This window comes from Eptatretus burgeri, chromosome 15, assembly GCF_056783735.1.
Source record: "Eptatretus burgeri isolate ZD-2024b chromosome 15, Ebu_testis_v1, whole genome shotgun sequence".
NCBI lineage: Eukaryota > Metazoa > Chordata > Myxini > Myxiniformes > Myxinidae > Eptatretus > Eptatretus burgeri.
Window position 1 is genome coordinate 59895518 of NC_140975.1, and position 18700 is coordinate 59914217.

Consider the following 18700-nt stretch of genomic DNA (forward strand, 5'->3'; position numbering starts at 1 on the left):
GCATTTGTTTTTTGGCTCGATCTCTCAATTGTGAATAATCACTTTTATGGTTTGAGGATCCAGATGTGATCCGGATCCTCACCCTCACAAACATCTAATCAATTTGCCCGAGTCACACACCCAACATGTCCACCAAGTTTCATCCAAATCCGTCCAAAACTTTGAGATATCCTGCTCACAGAGAGAGACAGACGGGGGAAAACATCACCTACGTTCACCTTTGGTGTCAGAGGTAATGAATGGCTCATGACCCAACTCCATACATTTTCTGCAAAAGTGGCAAAGACAAACCTGTCCAGGATGCAACTACAGTTTTTGAGCTCTGTGCTTACCCCCTGAAGGCACTTTAAAGTGACAAAATATCCAATTTCAAAATTCTCCACCACATATTCCTCACTACCACCTTGCTCACCTTTCACACCCCCCCACCCCACCACAGTGCCACTGATGACAGCATTTAAATGGATTTTGAATAAAAACTTCTTAACAGTACAAAACTCATGAAGGAATCGTTATCCATCACAATCACAAGTTTGTCAAGGCAGTTTTCCTGACATTCCTTGAAGTGCAAATAAAAAGCAGATTGAACCGCGATAAAAAGAATAAAGAAATAAATAAATAAATAAATAAATAAAAGCAGTCCACTTGCCTTCTCAAGCAGGTCTTGTCGTGATGAAAACTCATCCACTTCATTTATGAGGGGCAATGCTTCTTCTTCTTCATCATCATCATTGCAATGCACGCGCGGAAACGTTTTCTTGCGACGAGTGGTGACGAATGAATGGAACGAGTGGTTTTTATCTTCCATTTCATGACATGGATCATCCAAGGTTAACTTATTCGGAGGGACTGAGGAATAAAACGAGCAAAATACTGCAGAGACAATTCACAGGACGGGAATGCACAATTGCTAAACAGCATTTGGTTCAAAGCTGCTCATTTGTTGATAGACACAGAAAATAAATACTATTTGGCCGCATCATCAAGCAGTCATCCACATTCCAAAAGTAACACCAAATTTAAATAATGTAAATAGTGGTGGTACACAGCAGCAAAAAAAAAAAATTGTTCAGATTTAACTCAGTAATTGTCAAAAAAAAAAATTACTGGGTACCTGATCAGCTGATTAACCTCCGCCGTTGAAGATCAGAGGTTACTGTTTTCACCCCTTTCTGTTTGTTCGTTTGTGAACAGTATTACGGAAAAACGACGGATTTCGACTAAACTTGGGGGGGGGGTATGTATGTATGGTCCAAGGATCATGCCATTAAATTTTGGCCGTCCCCCCAAAAATTGTTAGAGAAAATTTTTTTTTTTTTGCATTTCTACATGTTTTAAGTGATTTCCAACCCCCCCCCCAAAAAAAATTAGAGAAAAAAAATTTTTGCAATTTTTTTCAACAAAATTTTGATTTCTCTTTTTGCATTTCTACATGTTTTAAGTGATTTCCAACCCCCCCCCAAAAGAAATTGTCAGAGAAATTTTTTTTTGCATTTCTCCATGTTTTAAGTGATTTCCAACCCCCCCCCAAAAAAAAATTGTTCGAGAAAAAAAAAAAATTTGCAATTTTTTTCAACAAAATTTCAATTTCTTTTTTTTTGCATTCCTACATATTTTAAGTGATTTCCAACCCCCTCCCCCAAAAAAAAAATGTTGGTGAAAAGAACTATAACTGTCAGCACTGTTGACATATTTCATGAATAAGGTTCACTTGAGTGACCCAGCAGTATTGGCGGCGGAGGTTTTGCACTCCCGAGTGCTCCCCCTCGAGTTTATTTTGTTGTTGTCATCGTCATCACCTCCACCACCAAAGGTGAAGGTTGTGTTACCCCCTGTTATATCTGTTTGCTTGCTTGTTTTGTCGAAGCAGGATATCTCAAAAAGTTGGGGGCAGATCCAGATGAAATTTTGTGGACAGGTTGGGTGTGTGACAAGGACAAACCGATTAGATTTTGGTGAAGATCCACATTAGACTACAATAAATTTTAAGTGATTCTTCAAGATGAGATACGGCCAAAATGATATATTGCTACGAATCTGGAAGCCTTGTGCACGCAGACAGACAGCAATCCCCAAGCCGAGTTATTTTGACAAGTGTGTGTTTATAGTTAGGGCCCCCACCTAGGTCTAATGGGAATTACATGTGTGCGCTGCAAATTACTTTTTTAGTCAGGGTTTTTGCAATACAAATCGGGACTCCAGCCATCCGAAACCATCACTCCACTTCGCACATCGCGCCATTACACACGCATGTTCAGCCATGTACGTGGGCGGAGATTTCCATTGCCTTAGACCGGGACCCTACCCAGGAAGGCAGGGGCGTGCCCCTTGTCCAATCAGGCCACAGAAGGCGGCTTTCTCATGACACGCCAGCCAATGAGGGTGGAGGCCACCTCAGAGGGCGATTTTCTCACCCCGGACAAGAAGGAAATATAAAGTAACGCCTGGCTGGGAGCGTGGTTAGTCGTCTTGGTCGTCACCTGGTGGTCAAAAGGGTCGTGGTGGTCATCATCATCGTGTTGCGGGTTCGAGTCACGCCGAGCCGGATCGTCGAAGACCACACGAGGTGGACAGGTCTAAGCACAGGCTCTGGTCTCAAGCTCACCTGTCCTCGAGCTGGAGGCCTTCAATAAAGACCCGACGGGTCCATTTCTGTGTGTGTGTGTGGGCCCGTCTTTAAGTAGCAACTGGATAAGTGCTTTTGCTTGTACCATTGACTGCATTTCTTATAGTCGGATAACTCTGCTCCTTGTGTGTACGCACGCACGCACACCTTGCGTCAAGATCGTTTCACATGATCATTTGTGACCATCCCGACCTCGTTTACACAAGTTTGAGAAATACCCCACATCCTTTTTGCATATTTTTATTCCTCCGCTGACAAAGTCGTCAAAAGCATTACGTTTTCAGGTTGTCGTCCGAACGTCTGTCCTAATTTTCTGCACCTTCACCACTCCCAACATCCTCACATTCTGCGACTTGTTGCAAATTATCTATGCGTTCCTTCAACCCGGTAATAACAACCTTCCTCAAGTGGGCCATTTCCTCACTTCCTGCAACAGTCAGAACCCTTTGCTTCCCCCATTGTTGACGTGACCCATATATTATGAATTCCTCTTCCTTTCTCCTTCGGTCTTCATTTATACACTTTTTTTTTTCCCCATACTCCCAAGGTAGACACGAGGCCTCCCCCTGCTTCTTTCAATAAGCTAACACAAATACCCGCGAGAACAAAATACAGTTTTACTACAAATAGTTTTTATAAATAGTTCCACAATCCCTGACACAAATCACGATAAAATACACAAAACATTTAAATTTTTGTGCCTATTTTATTTTTGAGAGTTTATGGATGGGGAAATGGCAGAATGGGAAACGATACACAACACAAATAAATTAAGCTCCACTGTACATCCAAACTGAAGCCCCTCAATATATGCATATTGCAGATTACTTTGGAGACTTGCATCCAGGTAACATACCAGGTAGGGTGTCATCCATAATGGATTGCTGAAGACACTTCCTGCCTTCACGGGAATTTGAGACTCCGGGACACCAAGTCTCACGCCGTTTCGGTCTCTCCTGAGAATAACACAGAAATGGCAATGGAACAAAACCACTATCAAAACTAAAACAAGGTAAAGAAAATATTCATCAATTGCAAAGTTAATAAAAGTTATCCACTACGAGAGCCGTTTTGCCATTTTTCTGATAAATGGCTGAACGGAGTGGCGTCCATCTGAGAAGTTTGTCAATGAGTGCCTTTGGTAACATTTTTTTTTTTCAATAGTTTTATATTTATTGACGAAATCGTTCGAAAGCACCGAAGCTTTTTTTGATCGACAGCTATATTCAAGTGCACATGCATATCCATCCATTGGGACCATACTCTGTGCAGAGTGTTTGTGCTGCCCAAGCAGTCTCCTTGGCTATTGGGCACAATCCTGGACAGGTCACCACTCCGACAGTATACCAGCATGCTGGCACTCATTTTGCCGACCTCGGAAGGATGACAGGCAGAGTTAACCCCACCTGGTATTAATTCAATAGCTGAGCGGGGTTTGAACTCAGGACCCTCGGATCCCAAGCCCGCCACCCGAACCATAAAGCCAACACCAAGCATACATGCATTAGTACTGCAGCAGAGCAAACCAATTGTTCGACTTTTCATAAAAGCACCAAAATTGGTACATATGTTGACTAATGTATTCTGAACAATTCTGGATATGAAGCCACTCGAGATTTTGCCTTGGTCAGCTTTGGCGGCCATTTTCCAAAATGGCCGCCATTCTACTTTAACAACATGGGATATCTGTCATTGTTATTCTCTTTGTAGGTTTCTCAGAGGTGATAAATACTCCATGTGATGTGCATTTACAAAGGAAAACAATACAAATGTCATTTGTGTCGATTTATTATATTCCCAAAGGATTTCCTCATCGACAGAACCAAGACTATTGACGAACCTATAAAGAGGAACAAACTCCCCCTTTTTGGAACAGACAGAAGACCAAAAGCACCCAAAGGAAAGGAAGCATCTGTGAAGAATGATATGGCCTTATTTGCAAGGCTCCACATAGGCTGCCAGAACCGCGATGGGAACCTGGACGAGTTATTCAGTCATGAAAATCAAGCATGCCCTCCCGCGTTATCTGATGCAGGTAAGCTACACCTGGGTAGCAAAAGCGACTTGCTGGTGTGCCTTGAAGGCGTTGCTTAAGCTCAGTCTGATGGACCTGCTGTCACTTCTGATGTCCTTGACGGTGCAGTCATCGTGCAGATGTTGAAGCCTGGCACTGCCAAGACATTTGAAGAATATGCCCACCAAGTCTTCATCCCATACGTCGAGGGGCAGCTGCGTCGTGCTTCACGTCTCGACCTCGTTTGGGATAGCTACAAAGATGGCTCCTTGAAGACGGCGACAAGGGAGAAACGAGGAAAAGGGGTGCGATGGCGCGTGGTGAGCACCGCAGCCATACCAGAAAACTGGCAGTTTCCTACGTGTCGACGCAAACAAGGTGGAGCTCTTCACCTTCCTGTCCGATGTACTGGTGCAGTCCTTCCATGACGAGGCAAAGGAGCTGGTAGTCACTGATGGTGAAGCAGTCATCTGCCTTCCAAGGCAGGAAGATGAAAGCTCTCTGGCTCCATGCGGTCAAGAAGAGGCAGACACTCACATCATGCTACATGTGGCCCATGCTGCAGAACATGACCACCGTCGGATTAAAGTTCGAACCATAGACACCGACGTCGTCGTCTTGGCGGTGATGGTAGCCCAGGCACTACCATGCGTGGATGAACTCTGGATTGCCTTTGGGATGGGCAAGAACTACCGCTACATCCCTGCCCATTAAATAGCTGCCTCCCTTGGTCCACAGAAGGCATGTTCCCTCCCCTCCCTGTCTTCCACGCCATGACCGGATGCGACACGGTATCAGCATTCGTGGGGCATGGGAAGAAATCTGCCTGTGCCACACGGAACTTGTTTCCAGAACTGACAGATTCTCTTGTGACCCTGACCACCACGCCAGTCAACATCCAGGATGACAATGCACTGCATTGAAAGGTTTGTGGTGCTCCTCAATGACCGCACCAGTCCCTATACGGACGTCAACGAGACCAGAAAAACTCTTCGCGAAGAGGAACTCCGTCCAGCGCATCCCACCTACCTACGATGCTTTGGAACAGCATGTGAAGAGATCAGTCTTCCAGGGTGGCTATGTCTGGGGGCAGGTCTTGGTCCCTCAACCCGTGCTTCCATCACCAACAAGCTGGGGCTGGCGGCAAACAGAGGATGGGTCCTACGAACCGCTCTGGCCCACACTCCCTGAGGCTTCAAAAAGCTGCTTCGTGCTCGTGTCTTGCAGCTGCAAAAAAGGCTGTAGAAACCGCTGCAAATGCAAGAAGGCTAATCTGCAATTCACTGGACTGTGTGCTTGTGAAGGAGAATGCCAGTAGACAGACGCAGTAGACACAGACCGAGATATCGGCCTCGCTTAGAATGTGCAAATGCAAAGTCTCATTGCTTGTAAAAGTGTTGACTTCTTGATCCAGAGCCAGTACACTTGAGCTCAGAAACTCAAACTGTACTGGACTGATGTATGCGTGTACCATGTGTCCTGGTAGAAGGGTAGTAGACAGTAAACCATAGCCGCTTCAAAGTGAAGTGTGCAATAATTTGACATTTTCTGAGTTTGTCATTATCACGATTATCAGTTCCCTTTTCAAAATAGAGTAAAGTATGTGATCTGTAATGCAATTTTTGTTGATTCCAAACCCATTGAATGTGATGAATATCATTTGACTCTTGTTCTCCGGGCAATAATGGGTACTTTTCAGTGAAAAGTTTCAGGAGAGAAGCAATTTACAAATCAAATATTGGCTTTTTTACCAAAAATACTGGCTCATAATATTTGAATATGCCTTTGCATGGTCAATTTACTGAATTTTACACTTTCCTTATATCAACCACCAACACAATAAGAAAATAAGAGCATATAGCCAATTTCGCTAAAGTCAAATGGCGGCAATTTTGGAAAATGGTCGCCGAAGCTGACCAAGGCACACAATCTCGGGTGGCTCCTTATCGAGAATCGTTCGGAATACATTATTCTACATGTGTACCAATTTTGGTGCTTTTATACAAATTTGAACAATTGATCTCAAATATCAGACTACGCTGCAGGATGAGATATGAATGAATTCAAAACGATCAGACATTTAGCGGTGCATCTTCTTCCTGAACGGCACCATATTTATAGATCGGGGTAAAACTTAACCCCGATACGGCACATTCATGAGCATCCATTCGACGAATCACATCTAAATCCACTTCCAAGGAAACACTTTTACAATGCCTCTGAACCAATAATCTCCAGGGTGTTTACAAAGTCCCATTACCCCCTCCACAGAACCTGATAAATGAATATAATGAACACACAAGAGGTTACAAATTAATACAAGACTAATAGTCATAAAAACCAAAGTATTAACGTACACACACGATTAACAACCAAATAAATAAATGACAACACACCTTTATGGAGTCATCTAGGTTGACGGAGGACTTGTAATTTAATATCACTGCAGTGAGGCTCTTGATCTTTTCCTCACTGTCATACTGGTACTGATCCTTTTCAGCCAGCTTTTTGGCCAACAGTATCTTCTCGTCGGCATGGGACTGCATCTCCAGCTTCAAAGCCTCGAGACTCAGATGAAGCTCAGAAATTTTGTTCCTGCTTTTCTTCAGGAGAGCTTCATCCGTTAGAATCTCATTTACATGCGGCGTGTTCTTCACATGTTTTGCTGTGCTTGCAAATTGCAAGGTGCTGAGAGTCTCGTCCAGGGCAGTCGGGGTGATGGTGCAAATCATCACAGTCTTAGCATTGCCTCCCAATGAGTTCTGAAGGATTCTCGTCAGCTTGCTGTCTCGGTAGTTGATGAAACCACTGCAATCCAATGGAGACCAGAAAAAAATAAATAAATAAATGAAACCAACACAAATGTGGGGGGGGGGGGGAAGAGAAAATAAAAAAAATAAAACCACATACTAATCAAAGTGAAACTACCATCTTGTGACATGGTACCTGTTCCGACAAAGATCATCACTCAGTTTTTTGACAACCTGGCCAAGCATGAAAAGGCTTTTATTTATATTGCAGCCTTCTTTGAGACGTCGCCCTGCAAAATAAATAAATAATTACATTTTTTAAAAAAACCTTAAAACCGGGTGATAAATACAATAAAAAGACGAGGAGGGTACGAGGAGAGTGCATAGTCTTGCCTCACGCATTCATTCAAACAAAAAATACAATCGTCAACCGAACACGCCACCATTTTGGCCCATGTACCCAAATCAATGCACCTCATGTCGTATAGTTTCTTGGCATGGGTTTATAAACATCATAAGTTTGATTCTGCACTCACATCAGGTCACAGAGCAGACATATGAAGTTGCAAATGAGAATTTCAATTTAACCAATTATGGCGAGACTATCACTTCAATGACATCATTGTTATCACCCAATACACACCATGGCGAGTTGATGACATATGCTGGGTTTGGAATTTTTTTTGTTGAGCAGTTTTGAAGAAAGTAATGTCCAATTTTTTTCCCTTTAATCCAATATGGCTGCCATACCATGTGACCTTTGAAGTCAGTGTTAGCATTTGAAGATTTTTTTTTTTTTTGATCTCCATGGGGAGTCTCACCTTGTTTTTATAGTTTCGCATTGATCAGACAAGCGGTTGTAGAGAAAACCATTTTTTAAGCAAAAATTGTTACGTTTGTAGGCGGGGGGGGGGAGGGGGATATTGCCTTAGAACAGAAACGTTATAGAGTAGTACGGTTCATGTACGAGTAGTTCGCCCATCCCGACGTGATAGAGTAGGAAAACATTAGCTTAAGGATCTGTTTCTTTGAATGTGCACCATACTGGGGATTGTGCGTAGTAATAATTTGTTTGGGATTAAAGTTAAGACAATCATACGTGCAATTGTAATGGTGACGTCTGAGTAATGAGAGAATGGCAGAGCTTGGATCGCTTCCCGAGAGGGGAGACTTTTTGTTTCCCCTAAGAGGGCAGAGTTTTGGGACCTCTGAGGAGAGCTCACGAGAGTGGGTGCAAAACAAGGAGATCGCCGAAGTAAAAGGGTTGGCCCACCCACGTGCTTCATCTTCCAACCTGCCTAATCGAGTCCTACTTCTCCCTATTCCTGATCACCTATCAGTCATCCCTGGTTCCTGCTTGTCTCTCCTGTCTGCCTCAATCGCCTGCTCGTACACCAACAGCTAATGCCTCACCCAGGTTTGTTTTCCTCCCCTCGTCAGAAGTGTGCCACCATCGGTTTTTCATTGTATATAATTATTTATTTATCAACTCCCGTTTTCCCGACTGAACTCACCGTAGTGATTTCAGCCTCCCCTGGTTATTTATTTGGTTGGGAATAAACCCCATTTTAAAAAATTACCCGTGTGGGGGTGATGGTCATCTCGATAATGTTTTTTACTATCATAATCGATGAACCGTTGCCAGATATCTCCTAAAATGACAGACGAGATAGGATTTGAAAATGGCGACTTTCACAACTTTCGTGACCTCGACCCTGACCTCGAATCCGGGAAAAAATATGTCGTTGGGTATCACTCATCGACCTCTACCCACATACCAAATTTCATCAAGATCGGAAGTAAAAAGTTTTCTTTGTACCGGGAGGTGTTTTTGACCATCTTCCAGGTTACGTGGCGACCAAATGGGACGGAAATTCAAAAATCTGTCCGGTTAGATACAAGATAATATTTTTTACTATCATAATCAATAAACAGTTGCCGAATAACTTGTAGAATGGCAGACTAGATACGTTTTGAAAATGGCGATTTTTATAACTTGCATGACCTCGTCCCTGACCTTGAACCTGGACAAAAGTTATATCGTTGTGAAACACTAATCGACCTCTCCCCACATACTAAGTTTCATCAAGATCGGAAAGAAAAATTGACGGACGTACGGACATTTGGTCCGGCTTTATTAGGTCATTTCGGTGGAGATGACCTACAAAGTTGAGCCTCATGTGCTGAGATTTCCATGCACACGCAAACCCGCCATTCATTCATCGGACGTGTCCAAGAGCAGCAGCTAGTTCAGCCCAACCATGCAGCATAAAACACGACAATATACAGACATGGAAAGACACAGACAGATAGACATGGACGTTGCAATAATCTTGCATTCCTTGGGGGGGTGGGGGAAGACTAATCACGAAACCATACTCTGACACAAAATAACATTTTATTGACCGATATCGAATGACAACATAACGTAACAATAGATTATCAACATCCCACCAAGATGTTGACAAGTCAGATTTGTCCAGAAACAGTCAAGCTGATTGATGGGATTTGAGTCATTGCAATGACAAGTTAAATCTCGGATCACATTTTTTTGAACAGGAAGCTTTGTGACCAGCCAATGCACAATGGCGCAATCGCATATTCACAAATGTTTAACCAAACCGAATGTGCTTTGGAACAGTTGAACACATACTCATCCAATGGTGAAAACGGTAAGGTAAATCTTGCAGAGCTAAATCCAACAAAAGCAACAGCTGTGCACAAGCAGTGCTGTCAAACCAGAAGATTACCTTCAGCGCCAGTCTGCTTGATTCGCTCACTTCCAGCAAGGTCCACAAGGTTCTAAAATAAAAATACAAAAAGTCAAAAGCCAGTTGCGGCAAGCGGCAGCAGCGGACGCGGAGGGCGGGTGGCAGCGACCCTTACCAGGTGAGAAACCATGACTGCGCCACCCGTAGATTCCCTGTTTGTTTTATTACGGCTTTCAATCACCTGTGTGAAGATGAAGCGCCATCAAAAAATGAAAAAAATAAATAAATAAATAAAAAAAAAAAAGTCTTCAATAAGCATTGACAATAGTTGCACCAAAATGCAGAGAAAGAAAAATCAACTTGCCATTCGAAAGATGGCATGCGATCTGCTGCTCTGTTCGTTCATCTTTGTTTCGGCGTAGTGCCTGTTTTCTGGCATTAATAAAGAAAAAGAAGAAAAAACAAGTTTTTTTTTTTTGGTGTTTCTTTTCATTATTAAATCACAAAGGCCACAAGGCAAGCAAGAGTTAGAAATGGCATATTGTTCAGCTTGAAACACTTTTCACCGGCGGTTTTGTTTTGCTCAACGATCACACTTGCCAACATGGAAGGTTGAACAATTCCAAACGTCACCTACTTTCGCCTTTCCTCATCCATTCCAATGTCTCATCCACACGAACGACCACTTTCTCAGTAAGATCGGCCACGTACACCTTGCGCTGCAAAATGAACTTTGTTATCACATCGGCGTCTTGCATCAAGGCACAAGTAAGGATTGCATGAGGCTTTGCATTGCAAACAGTTAGTATGGTAATACTCACAAGTTAGTATGGTAAACAGTTAGCATTGCATTGAAATGGAGCTCCAAAAATAACGTCCAAAAAACAACCACATGGGAACAAAGTTCCAACATTACAAAAAAAATAAATAAATAAATAAATAAAAAGAGAAGGAGGCTTAAAGCTCAAGAGACACCTGTGTTTTATAAACACAAACTGGACAAACATTCCCTGCAGTTAAGTTTATTTGAATCGAGAATGGATTGGCGGGTGTCGTACATATAGATATTTATATGCAACATAACAAGGGAGGAAAGCGAGGACAATTTTGGGTTGTCGTCAGAGGACTTCAGGTCATCGGCGCCATTCATATGCAGCAAGTGGCTGAGCGTTAACATCAGTTTTTGCACGCATGGTGCCACTGATGCAGTGTCCCAGATTGGTAAGGGGAGGAATTTGTATTTTGTTCAGGTGGCCAGGGATAACTCGGTCGGTCACCTGAGTGTTTCTTTGCAAACATCAATGAATTGGCCTGCCTGGTAAGCACCAGCAAGCAAGTGTTATTGGGCATATTGCCATTCAATGATGAGGAATGAAAGTGTGTGTAATTAAAAGATTGTTCTGAAATACGTCCATGATTTACAATAGATCAAATAAAAAAGGTAATTGCTCACAACAATAAAATCCCATGCACATCCTGCAACGATACAAATACCCTTCCACACATCTCAAACGTATCTTTCCAACCCCCACCCTTTCTATGCACCCCTCCATCTCGGTCTCCTCTTTCTGCATTCCCCCCCTTCACCTACAAGTTCAATGTTTAGTCCTCACGCCACACATTCAAAGCTTCCCGCTCAATGTGATCCCTCCAAATCCTCCGCCCCATCCCGCACCCAACTGTGTGGATCTCAAACATCCGAGGCCTCCACTCCAACATGACAGGTCTCTCAATTTAGGCCACCAAACTGGACATCTGTTCAACAGAATCCTTCCTCCTAATTGCTTTGAAACAACTTAGTGGGGCAACTTCGCTAAAGATAGCATAACAATTGTGCATTTTGTGAGGAAAGCACCAAATTTGGCACACGAGTTGCCGATCATATTATGAACAGATGTAGATATTGGGCCATCTCAAATTCAGCCGCTGATGGCTGTGGCAGCCATTTTCCACTACCATCAAAAATTTTGAGATGTCCCAATATCCACATCTGTTCATAATACAAAAGGCAACTAGTGTGCCAAATTTGGTGCTTTCCTCATAAAATGCACAATTGTTATGCTGAGTTGCCCCACTAACTTACCTTCTCTTCCTGGAAAAAACAAACCTTACCAAAGGCAATCTCAGGTAATTGCACAAATCTCAAAGAGTGAGTAACCACCCTCAGGAGAGCCAGAAAATGATATCCATCTTACCCATAAGATTAAACTTTCAAACTGGTTTCTCTCCAAGACTTGGTGGCTTAAGTCAGTCTGGAGTGTGCTCTGCCTCCGTCCCTTCCCTTACTTCAAATGGTACCACACTGACCGCTCGTGAGAAGGCCGAATGCCTCGATTCTGTCTTTGCTTCCACAACACACGTCCCCAAACCCCCCCTCTCCACACTCATCCACTGCTCCTGGGTTAAATGGGGTGAATGAGTCGCCCAGCAAGCATCTTGTGAACACGACGAACACTTAAATGGTGACAAAAATATCGTTGTACGAACACAGTATTTAAAAAGAAAAAGAAAGAAAAAAAAAATCACCCATTAAATAGCAATTCATGAAGGGATGTAAACAGCCAATTACTTTGATTCAGCCGCGCATTCAGCCGAACAGCCGCACCTAAACTACGATTTAATGCCTGTTAAACATTTTTGTTCAGTGTTCCAAACAAGAGGAGACCAAACCAATTCAACCAAAATTACTCCGCATTGGCCTCACCGACCTCAATTTTTAGTTTGTGTGTTCCAATGACGACATGTCGGGAAAAGAAAGACAGAAAGAAAAAAAAAAAAAAGTGGACAATTTTTCATTCGAGCAATGAATGGGTTTCAAAGCAATCAAGGTTCACCAAGGAACAATCCAAGACTGGAGAATTGACGTGGGCACAAGTAAGAATATACCATCAGAGATGGGGAATCCCCCGCCATTGAATGAAAAAGGTCATACATATTCCAGATAATGAGGGAGGTGAATTGGAAAAAAGACACCATTTGGTCATCATCTCGAAAAAGTTCCCCAGGGGTGAGGAACGTCGTATCCAAAAATAATTGAAATCAGATAAGCGTTTTTCCATTTATTACAAAAAGAAATTTTCACGATGGCCGCCCCAGTCGGCCATCTTGGATCCGGCCACGCCCAAAATCAATAGGGTTCTTCCTTTTCAGGTGGTACATGTGCGACTCAAATTTAAAATCGATATGGCGAACAGTTTACCAGTCATCGCTCTCACAGCTATAAATGTTGACGCCCGGACGGACGGACGACCCGGGTGACAACAATATCCCCCTTCCGCCACGCGGCGGGGGATAAAAAAGCAGCTCCAATGGGAAGATATTTCAAAAAGGATAGTGGTCATTTTCCCAGAACACCAAAAGTCTGCCAAGAATTTCCAAGAACTCTGGAGGATGATGAAGACGAAGGCAAAGGACAAAAATTTGATATCGTCATACTTTGCCAGAACATTGCATCTATCCTCGAATATCCTCAATGTGCGTCAGCAAACTGCCCAATCTTGATCGAATTTTAGCACGAACGCATCCGTATTCACCACAGCATGGCTCTGACGAGAAAATCCCCTTTATAGATTTCCTGATCACTTCACCCTCTGCCACGACATCCCTCATCCTTCAGATTGGATAGCAGCAGGCTTCTCCCACTCTTCAGACATCAACAAAATCACAACCTGGTCAAACACTTGGAATAGGCATTTTCAATCCTGACAAATCGATCTCCATCTCTCTCAAGGAAAACCTCCCATCTACTTTCTTAATTCGCTTGAAGTTCAACATCTCAAACTCTTGGGTCTCACCACCCATCAGCCATGATATTTCTTGGCCAAACCAAATTTACAAGTTGGCATACAAAGGCAGTCCCCGACAAGAATCCTCTGTTGTACAAACGTCCCTCCTTGAAACACCTCAACTCTTATCCACCGACAAGACAGTCATCTACAGCTTGATGAAGGATTGCTCTTCCCTCTGGGCTGGTGACCCTGCCTCACGCCTTGCTCAGCTTTCTGCCATTGAAACCAAGGCCTTCACCATTGGAATCAGCAGCACAGCCATGACCCCAGAAAATAATGCAGCCAAGCAGCATACGAATAAACAAAACACTGGAATCTCACACGATGAAGTCGAGTTTCTGGGCATATAGATTTCACATCGCAGTGGTCAGTGGTCGGTCGTCTGTCTTCCACCCTTTGCTCTTTCCATGGTTTGCCCCCTTCTTCAAGTTTCTGCAGGTACAGTCTGCCAGCAACACGCTTGTGGTGAAACTCCTAGAATCATTTCTCACCTACTCATTCCCCCGCCCCACCCCCACACACCTCTGGAACAGACTTTTAAACCTCTTCAAACCCACTGTTCCCTCCAGGTCTAACACAGCAGTGCACCACCATCTCAGATCATCTCCATCCAAAACCATGCTCTTTTCTCCCCACTCCTTCGAATTTTCCAGCTTTTACCTTCAATCTCCATCCCATGCATCCTCCAGTGCAACCCTTCCTGTCCAAGTCTCCCTCCATTTTGGCATTTGCACCTCTCTCAACTGCTCCTTTTGTTGCATCCTGATCAGTTGTAGCTCTTCCACGAGCCTCGACTCTGTATGCAAAATCATTTTGATCCAGTTTAAAAGAAACTTACAGGACTTGTGTTACTTGTGCATTAAAATTTTTTCATTTATTCTTGGGAAAATTATATATACTCGTGCGTGCCCATACGTGCAAAAAAAATTAAAAAATAAAAAAAAATAAAAACTTTCAAACCGCAAGCCAGAAGCAACAAACTCACAGGCCGTTCCTTCGCTCTCACGTGCGTGCCCATACGTGCAACCCCCCCCCCCCCAAAAAAAAAAAAACTTTCAAACCACGAGCAAGAAACCACACAGGCCGTTCCTTCACTCTCATAAATGACTGGATTGGGGCATTGTGTTTATGTATAAATGCGCATAAGAAAGAGAAATTATGAGAATACATTGTCATCACTATCCGGAAGTAATGCGTGCCCGTACGGAATGTTCACATGCATTCCACGAATTATCGCTTGCATTGAAGTAACAACTGCTGTGATACTTACACACACACAGAGTTAATTAAAATCAAGTTTACCTCCGTCTTTGCTAGCCATGACATTCGCTGCCATTGACCATTGCCACTCTTACGCCACGGTAACCAAGACACCGATCCCCATCGTAACCGGCACGGCCCGTGACGTCATCGTCGGCCGGCCGCGCACCGGCCTACGCAGCCACGCCTACACAGCAACGTGTCTTGTCATTGGTTTGGTAAATAAATGGCCATAACTTGGGAAGCACTTGTCTGATTAATATCAAACCTTGAAAAGGCACATCCTCAGGTCCCCAGCAATATACCTGGCAAGTTTCAATTAGATCGGACCAGTGGTTGTCGAGAAACAGCGGTCACAGACACACACACACCTGGCATTATATGTACGAGTACGTGGCCATTAAAAAAAAAAAAGATTTTAACAAATATTCAAACCGCGAACAACAAACAACAACCACAGGCAGTTTCTTCGCTCTCACGTGCCCGGAAGTTCGCATATTATTCGCAATTTAGTTTTAATACCCAATTATTCAATTGGCGCCAACGTATTTTACCTTTTCGCAATGTCATGGCAAGGAATAACAAGAAGAGAAGAGAGAAAAAAAAAATTTACTTCCTGGTTCAGAACATACCAACTCACTCTGATATTACCGAAATTTATGCACCGTCTAATATGAAAACGATCATAACTTGGGGCATTGTGTTTATCTATAAATGCGCATAAGAAATCGAGAAATTATTAGAATACACGAAGTCATCATTATCCGGAAGCCCGTACGTTGTAACCCGTAATGGGGAACACGGCTGAGCTTCCCTTCCCCATCGGCCACGCCCACGCAACAACGCGTCTTGTCATTGGTTTGGTAAATAAATGGCCATAACTTGGGAAGCACTTGTCCGATTAATATCAAACCTTGAAAAGGCACATCCTCAGGTCCCAGCAATATACCTGGCAAGTTTCAATTAGATCAGACCAGTGGTCGTCGAGAAACAGCGGTCACACACACACACACTGCCGGAATTATATATATATATATATATATATATATATATATATATATATATATATATATATATATATATATATATATATATATATACATATATATATATACATACATATATACATACATACATACATACATGAGCAAAACAAATGGAAGCAAAGTAGGAAATTCATACAGAAGCATCTTCATGGATTTCCAAGGGTGTCCGTCGCTTCTCTTTGGGCAAGAGCAAATCTGTAATGGTCTCGTTGTAGATCTCCAAGTAGGAAACTCGGACGAGAAATTCAAAATTTTGCTTCTGCAGAGGTGGATGGATAGAAAGATAAATCAAAATAAATAGAGCACAAGAAAAACCCGACAGTCAACAGGCCACAACTTCCAGAACAAACGGCAACCTAACACAGGCAATCTTCACATAGATACGCAACAGACAAAACACAAAGAACCACACATGGCACAAGCATGGAGAACAAATTCTTTATTATTTAAAAAACAAAAACGGAACTCACGGTGGAAATCATGTCAAAGATGTCTCGTATGGCAAGTGGGATGATGCCTGGGGATCTGTGACCCGAGCCCAGCATCGTAAACGTTTTGCCAGAGGCCGTTTGCCCATAAGCAAATATGGTACCTGAGCACAAAGACAGAATAATGTTTACAGATGTTACAAGTTGACACCAGCTACAATCTCCTTACAAGTATTTGCCTTGCTGTCGGCCGAATGCAACCTATGGGTTTCCTATCTGGAACTGCTCCGTACGTACTCCCATCCCAACCTGGACCCGATTGCCACAACTTTGCATCAAACTCGATTTGCTCCAGATTGCTGCCCGCCTGCCGGTCATCCTGCCCTGTCCATCCGTTCTTTGCTTCATTGCATGTGCACAGATTTCAAAAACTCTAATCTAACTCTTCCAAAGGCATTCAAGTCTGAAGTTTAAATGAATACACTTTGGGGAAAATAAGACGACAACAAAGTCACTGCAGAAGTAAATTCAACACCTCATATTTTCAAAGTACTCCCTCTACAGTCCAACGCAACCATTCCTCAAAATGATAGAAATTTGACTTGTGCATAACACTTGCTTGCATCTGCCATTCTTGATAAATAATTTTGTTTTTTTAAACTTGGGAAAGATGCGATATTTTCAACACAAGCGCGAGCAGACAGCGTCGCCCACAATAGTGAGTCAACCTGGCAGTTTGCAGGTTTCACCATGAAACGGTTGCTGGTGCCTGTTGGCAAGTTACAGAGACTATGGGGATTCTATCAGTCAGGTTGATGGCAACGCATCAGAACAACATTCCAGGACTAGGTGACCCCCGAATATTTCTGCTGATATTATTGCCATGGACAAGCAGATTTTGGATACACACAAGGAAATTAGACACAGGAGGAGGCCATTCGGACAGTCCATGCCAACACCAAATCAAATTTACATGCAGTAACCCCTCAAATACCGCAGGGATGAGGTTCCTGGAAAATGCTGCGAAACCAACTGCCAATGGGAAAAGGGAGTTTCGGTTCCTGGGCTTCAAAAAAATAAATAATTTTTAAAAATTAAAAAAAAAAAAAGAAAGAAAGAAAGAGTTGAATTAAAGATTAAAAAAAAAAACAAACAAACAAACAAACAAACAAAAACATTACCATCGACATAAATATATTGTGGTGGCCAGGGAATCGTGGGGAACGAGGTACGGGCCAGCCATCTCACGGTTCCTCTCCGGAATTGAAGGCCATGACACACAAATAACTTCATGTCACTAAAGCATGTCATTTGCTCTACGGCTAGGATATGGCGGCCGTACCTCCCCCCCCCCAAATTGACAGAAACGTGCGGCGGCCGCAGAGTTTCTGAGGTGGCCTCAGGGTGGCCGTACGGCTATCTTTTACAGGCCGTAGGGGTCTCCGTGGAATTAGAGTGCGGAGTTATAACTTTTTTTCATTTCGAGGTTGGCCGTAGCCATGACGTAGATGTTTTCCACATCGACCATACGTAGGGCGTACGGTGGGCTTGCGTTATTCGTGCGGCTGCCGTAGGCTCTTATCAATGAAAAATGAATTTTGCCAACCCCCAAAAAATTACAGCGGCCGCACTATTTCCACGGTCGCCGTAGGGTAGTCCTAAGGCGTCCCTGTGCTCAACGTACGGTGGCCTTGTGGTCTGTGTGACTACCTGCGGGCAACGCAGGGTCGACGCACGGTTCCCCTTTGCACGGCCTCCGTGGCAGTCCGCGTCAAGTGTGCTACCGCTCGAGATCGGAGTATAGATGTTTGCCACCAGTGTTGGGCACAGAAGCTATAATCCGATAACAGATAATTAATTATCGGTTTACTCTTTTTTTTTTTTATTAATATAATCGGACTATTATCGGAAGTGAACTTCCAATTATCGTTATCGGACCAGTTAACTTCCGATAACTATTTTTTAGTCCCATAATGGCCGTTAACATTTTTATCGTTTCCGGGTCGCATTTCGCTGAACTAATTAATTATCAATGAGGAGAAAAATGTACATGATAATAGATTACTTGTTTTACAAG

General features: G+C 43.2%; 1 protein-coding gene across 11 annotated transcripts in view; it reads right to left on the bottom strand.

Annotated features, from left to right (window-relative positions):
• The window catches only part of LOC147012292 (uncharacterized), a 129875-nt gene that overhangs the window by 100308 nt on the left and 10867 nt on the right, over positions 1–18700 (bottom strand). For all 11 annotated transcript variants that reach the window (XM_085856217.1, XM_085856218.1, XM_085856220.1 and 8 more), the window contains 10 exons: positions 16666–16787; positions 16332–16454; positions 10739–10820; positions 10466–10533; positions 10277–10342; positions 10141–10192; positions 7587–7680; positions 7037–7448; positions 3483–3582; positions 650–849 (listed from right to left, as the gene is read on the bottom strand). In XM_085856217.1, coding sequence (XP_085712343.1) covers positions 650–849; positions 3483–3582; positions 7037–7448; positions 7587–7680; positions 10141–10192; positions 10277–10342; positions 10466–10533; positions 10739–10820; positions 16332–16454; positions 16666–16787 — 1319 coding nt within the window. The remainder of the gene's footprint in view (positions 1–649; positions 850–3482; positions 3583–7036; positions 7449–7586; positions 7681–10140; positions 10193–10276; positions 10343–10465; positions 10534–10738; positions 10821–16331; positions 16455–16665; positions 16788–18700) is intronic.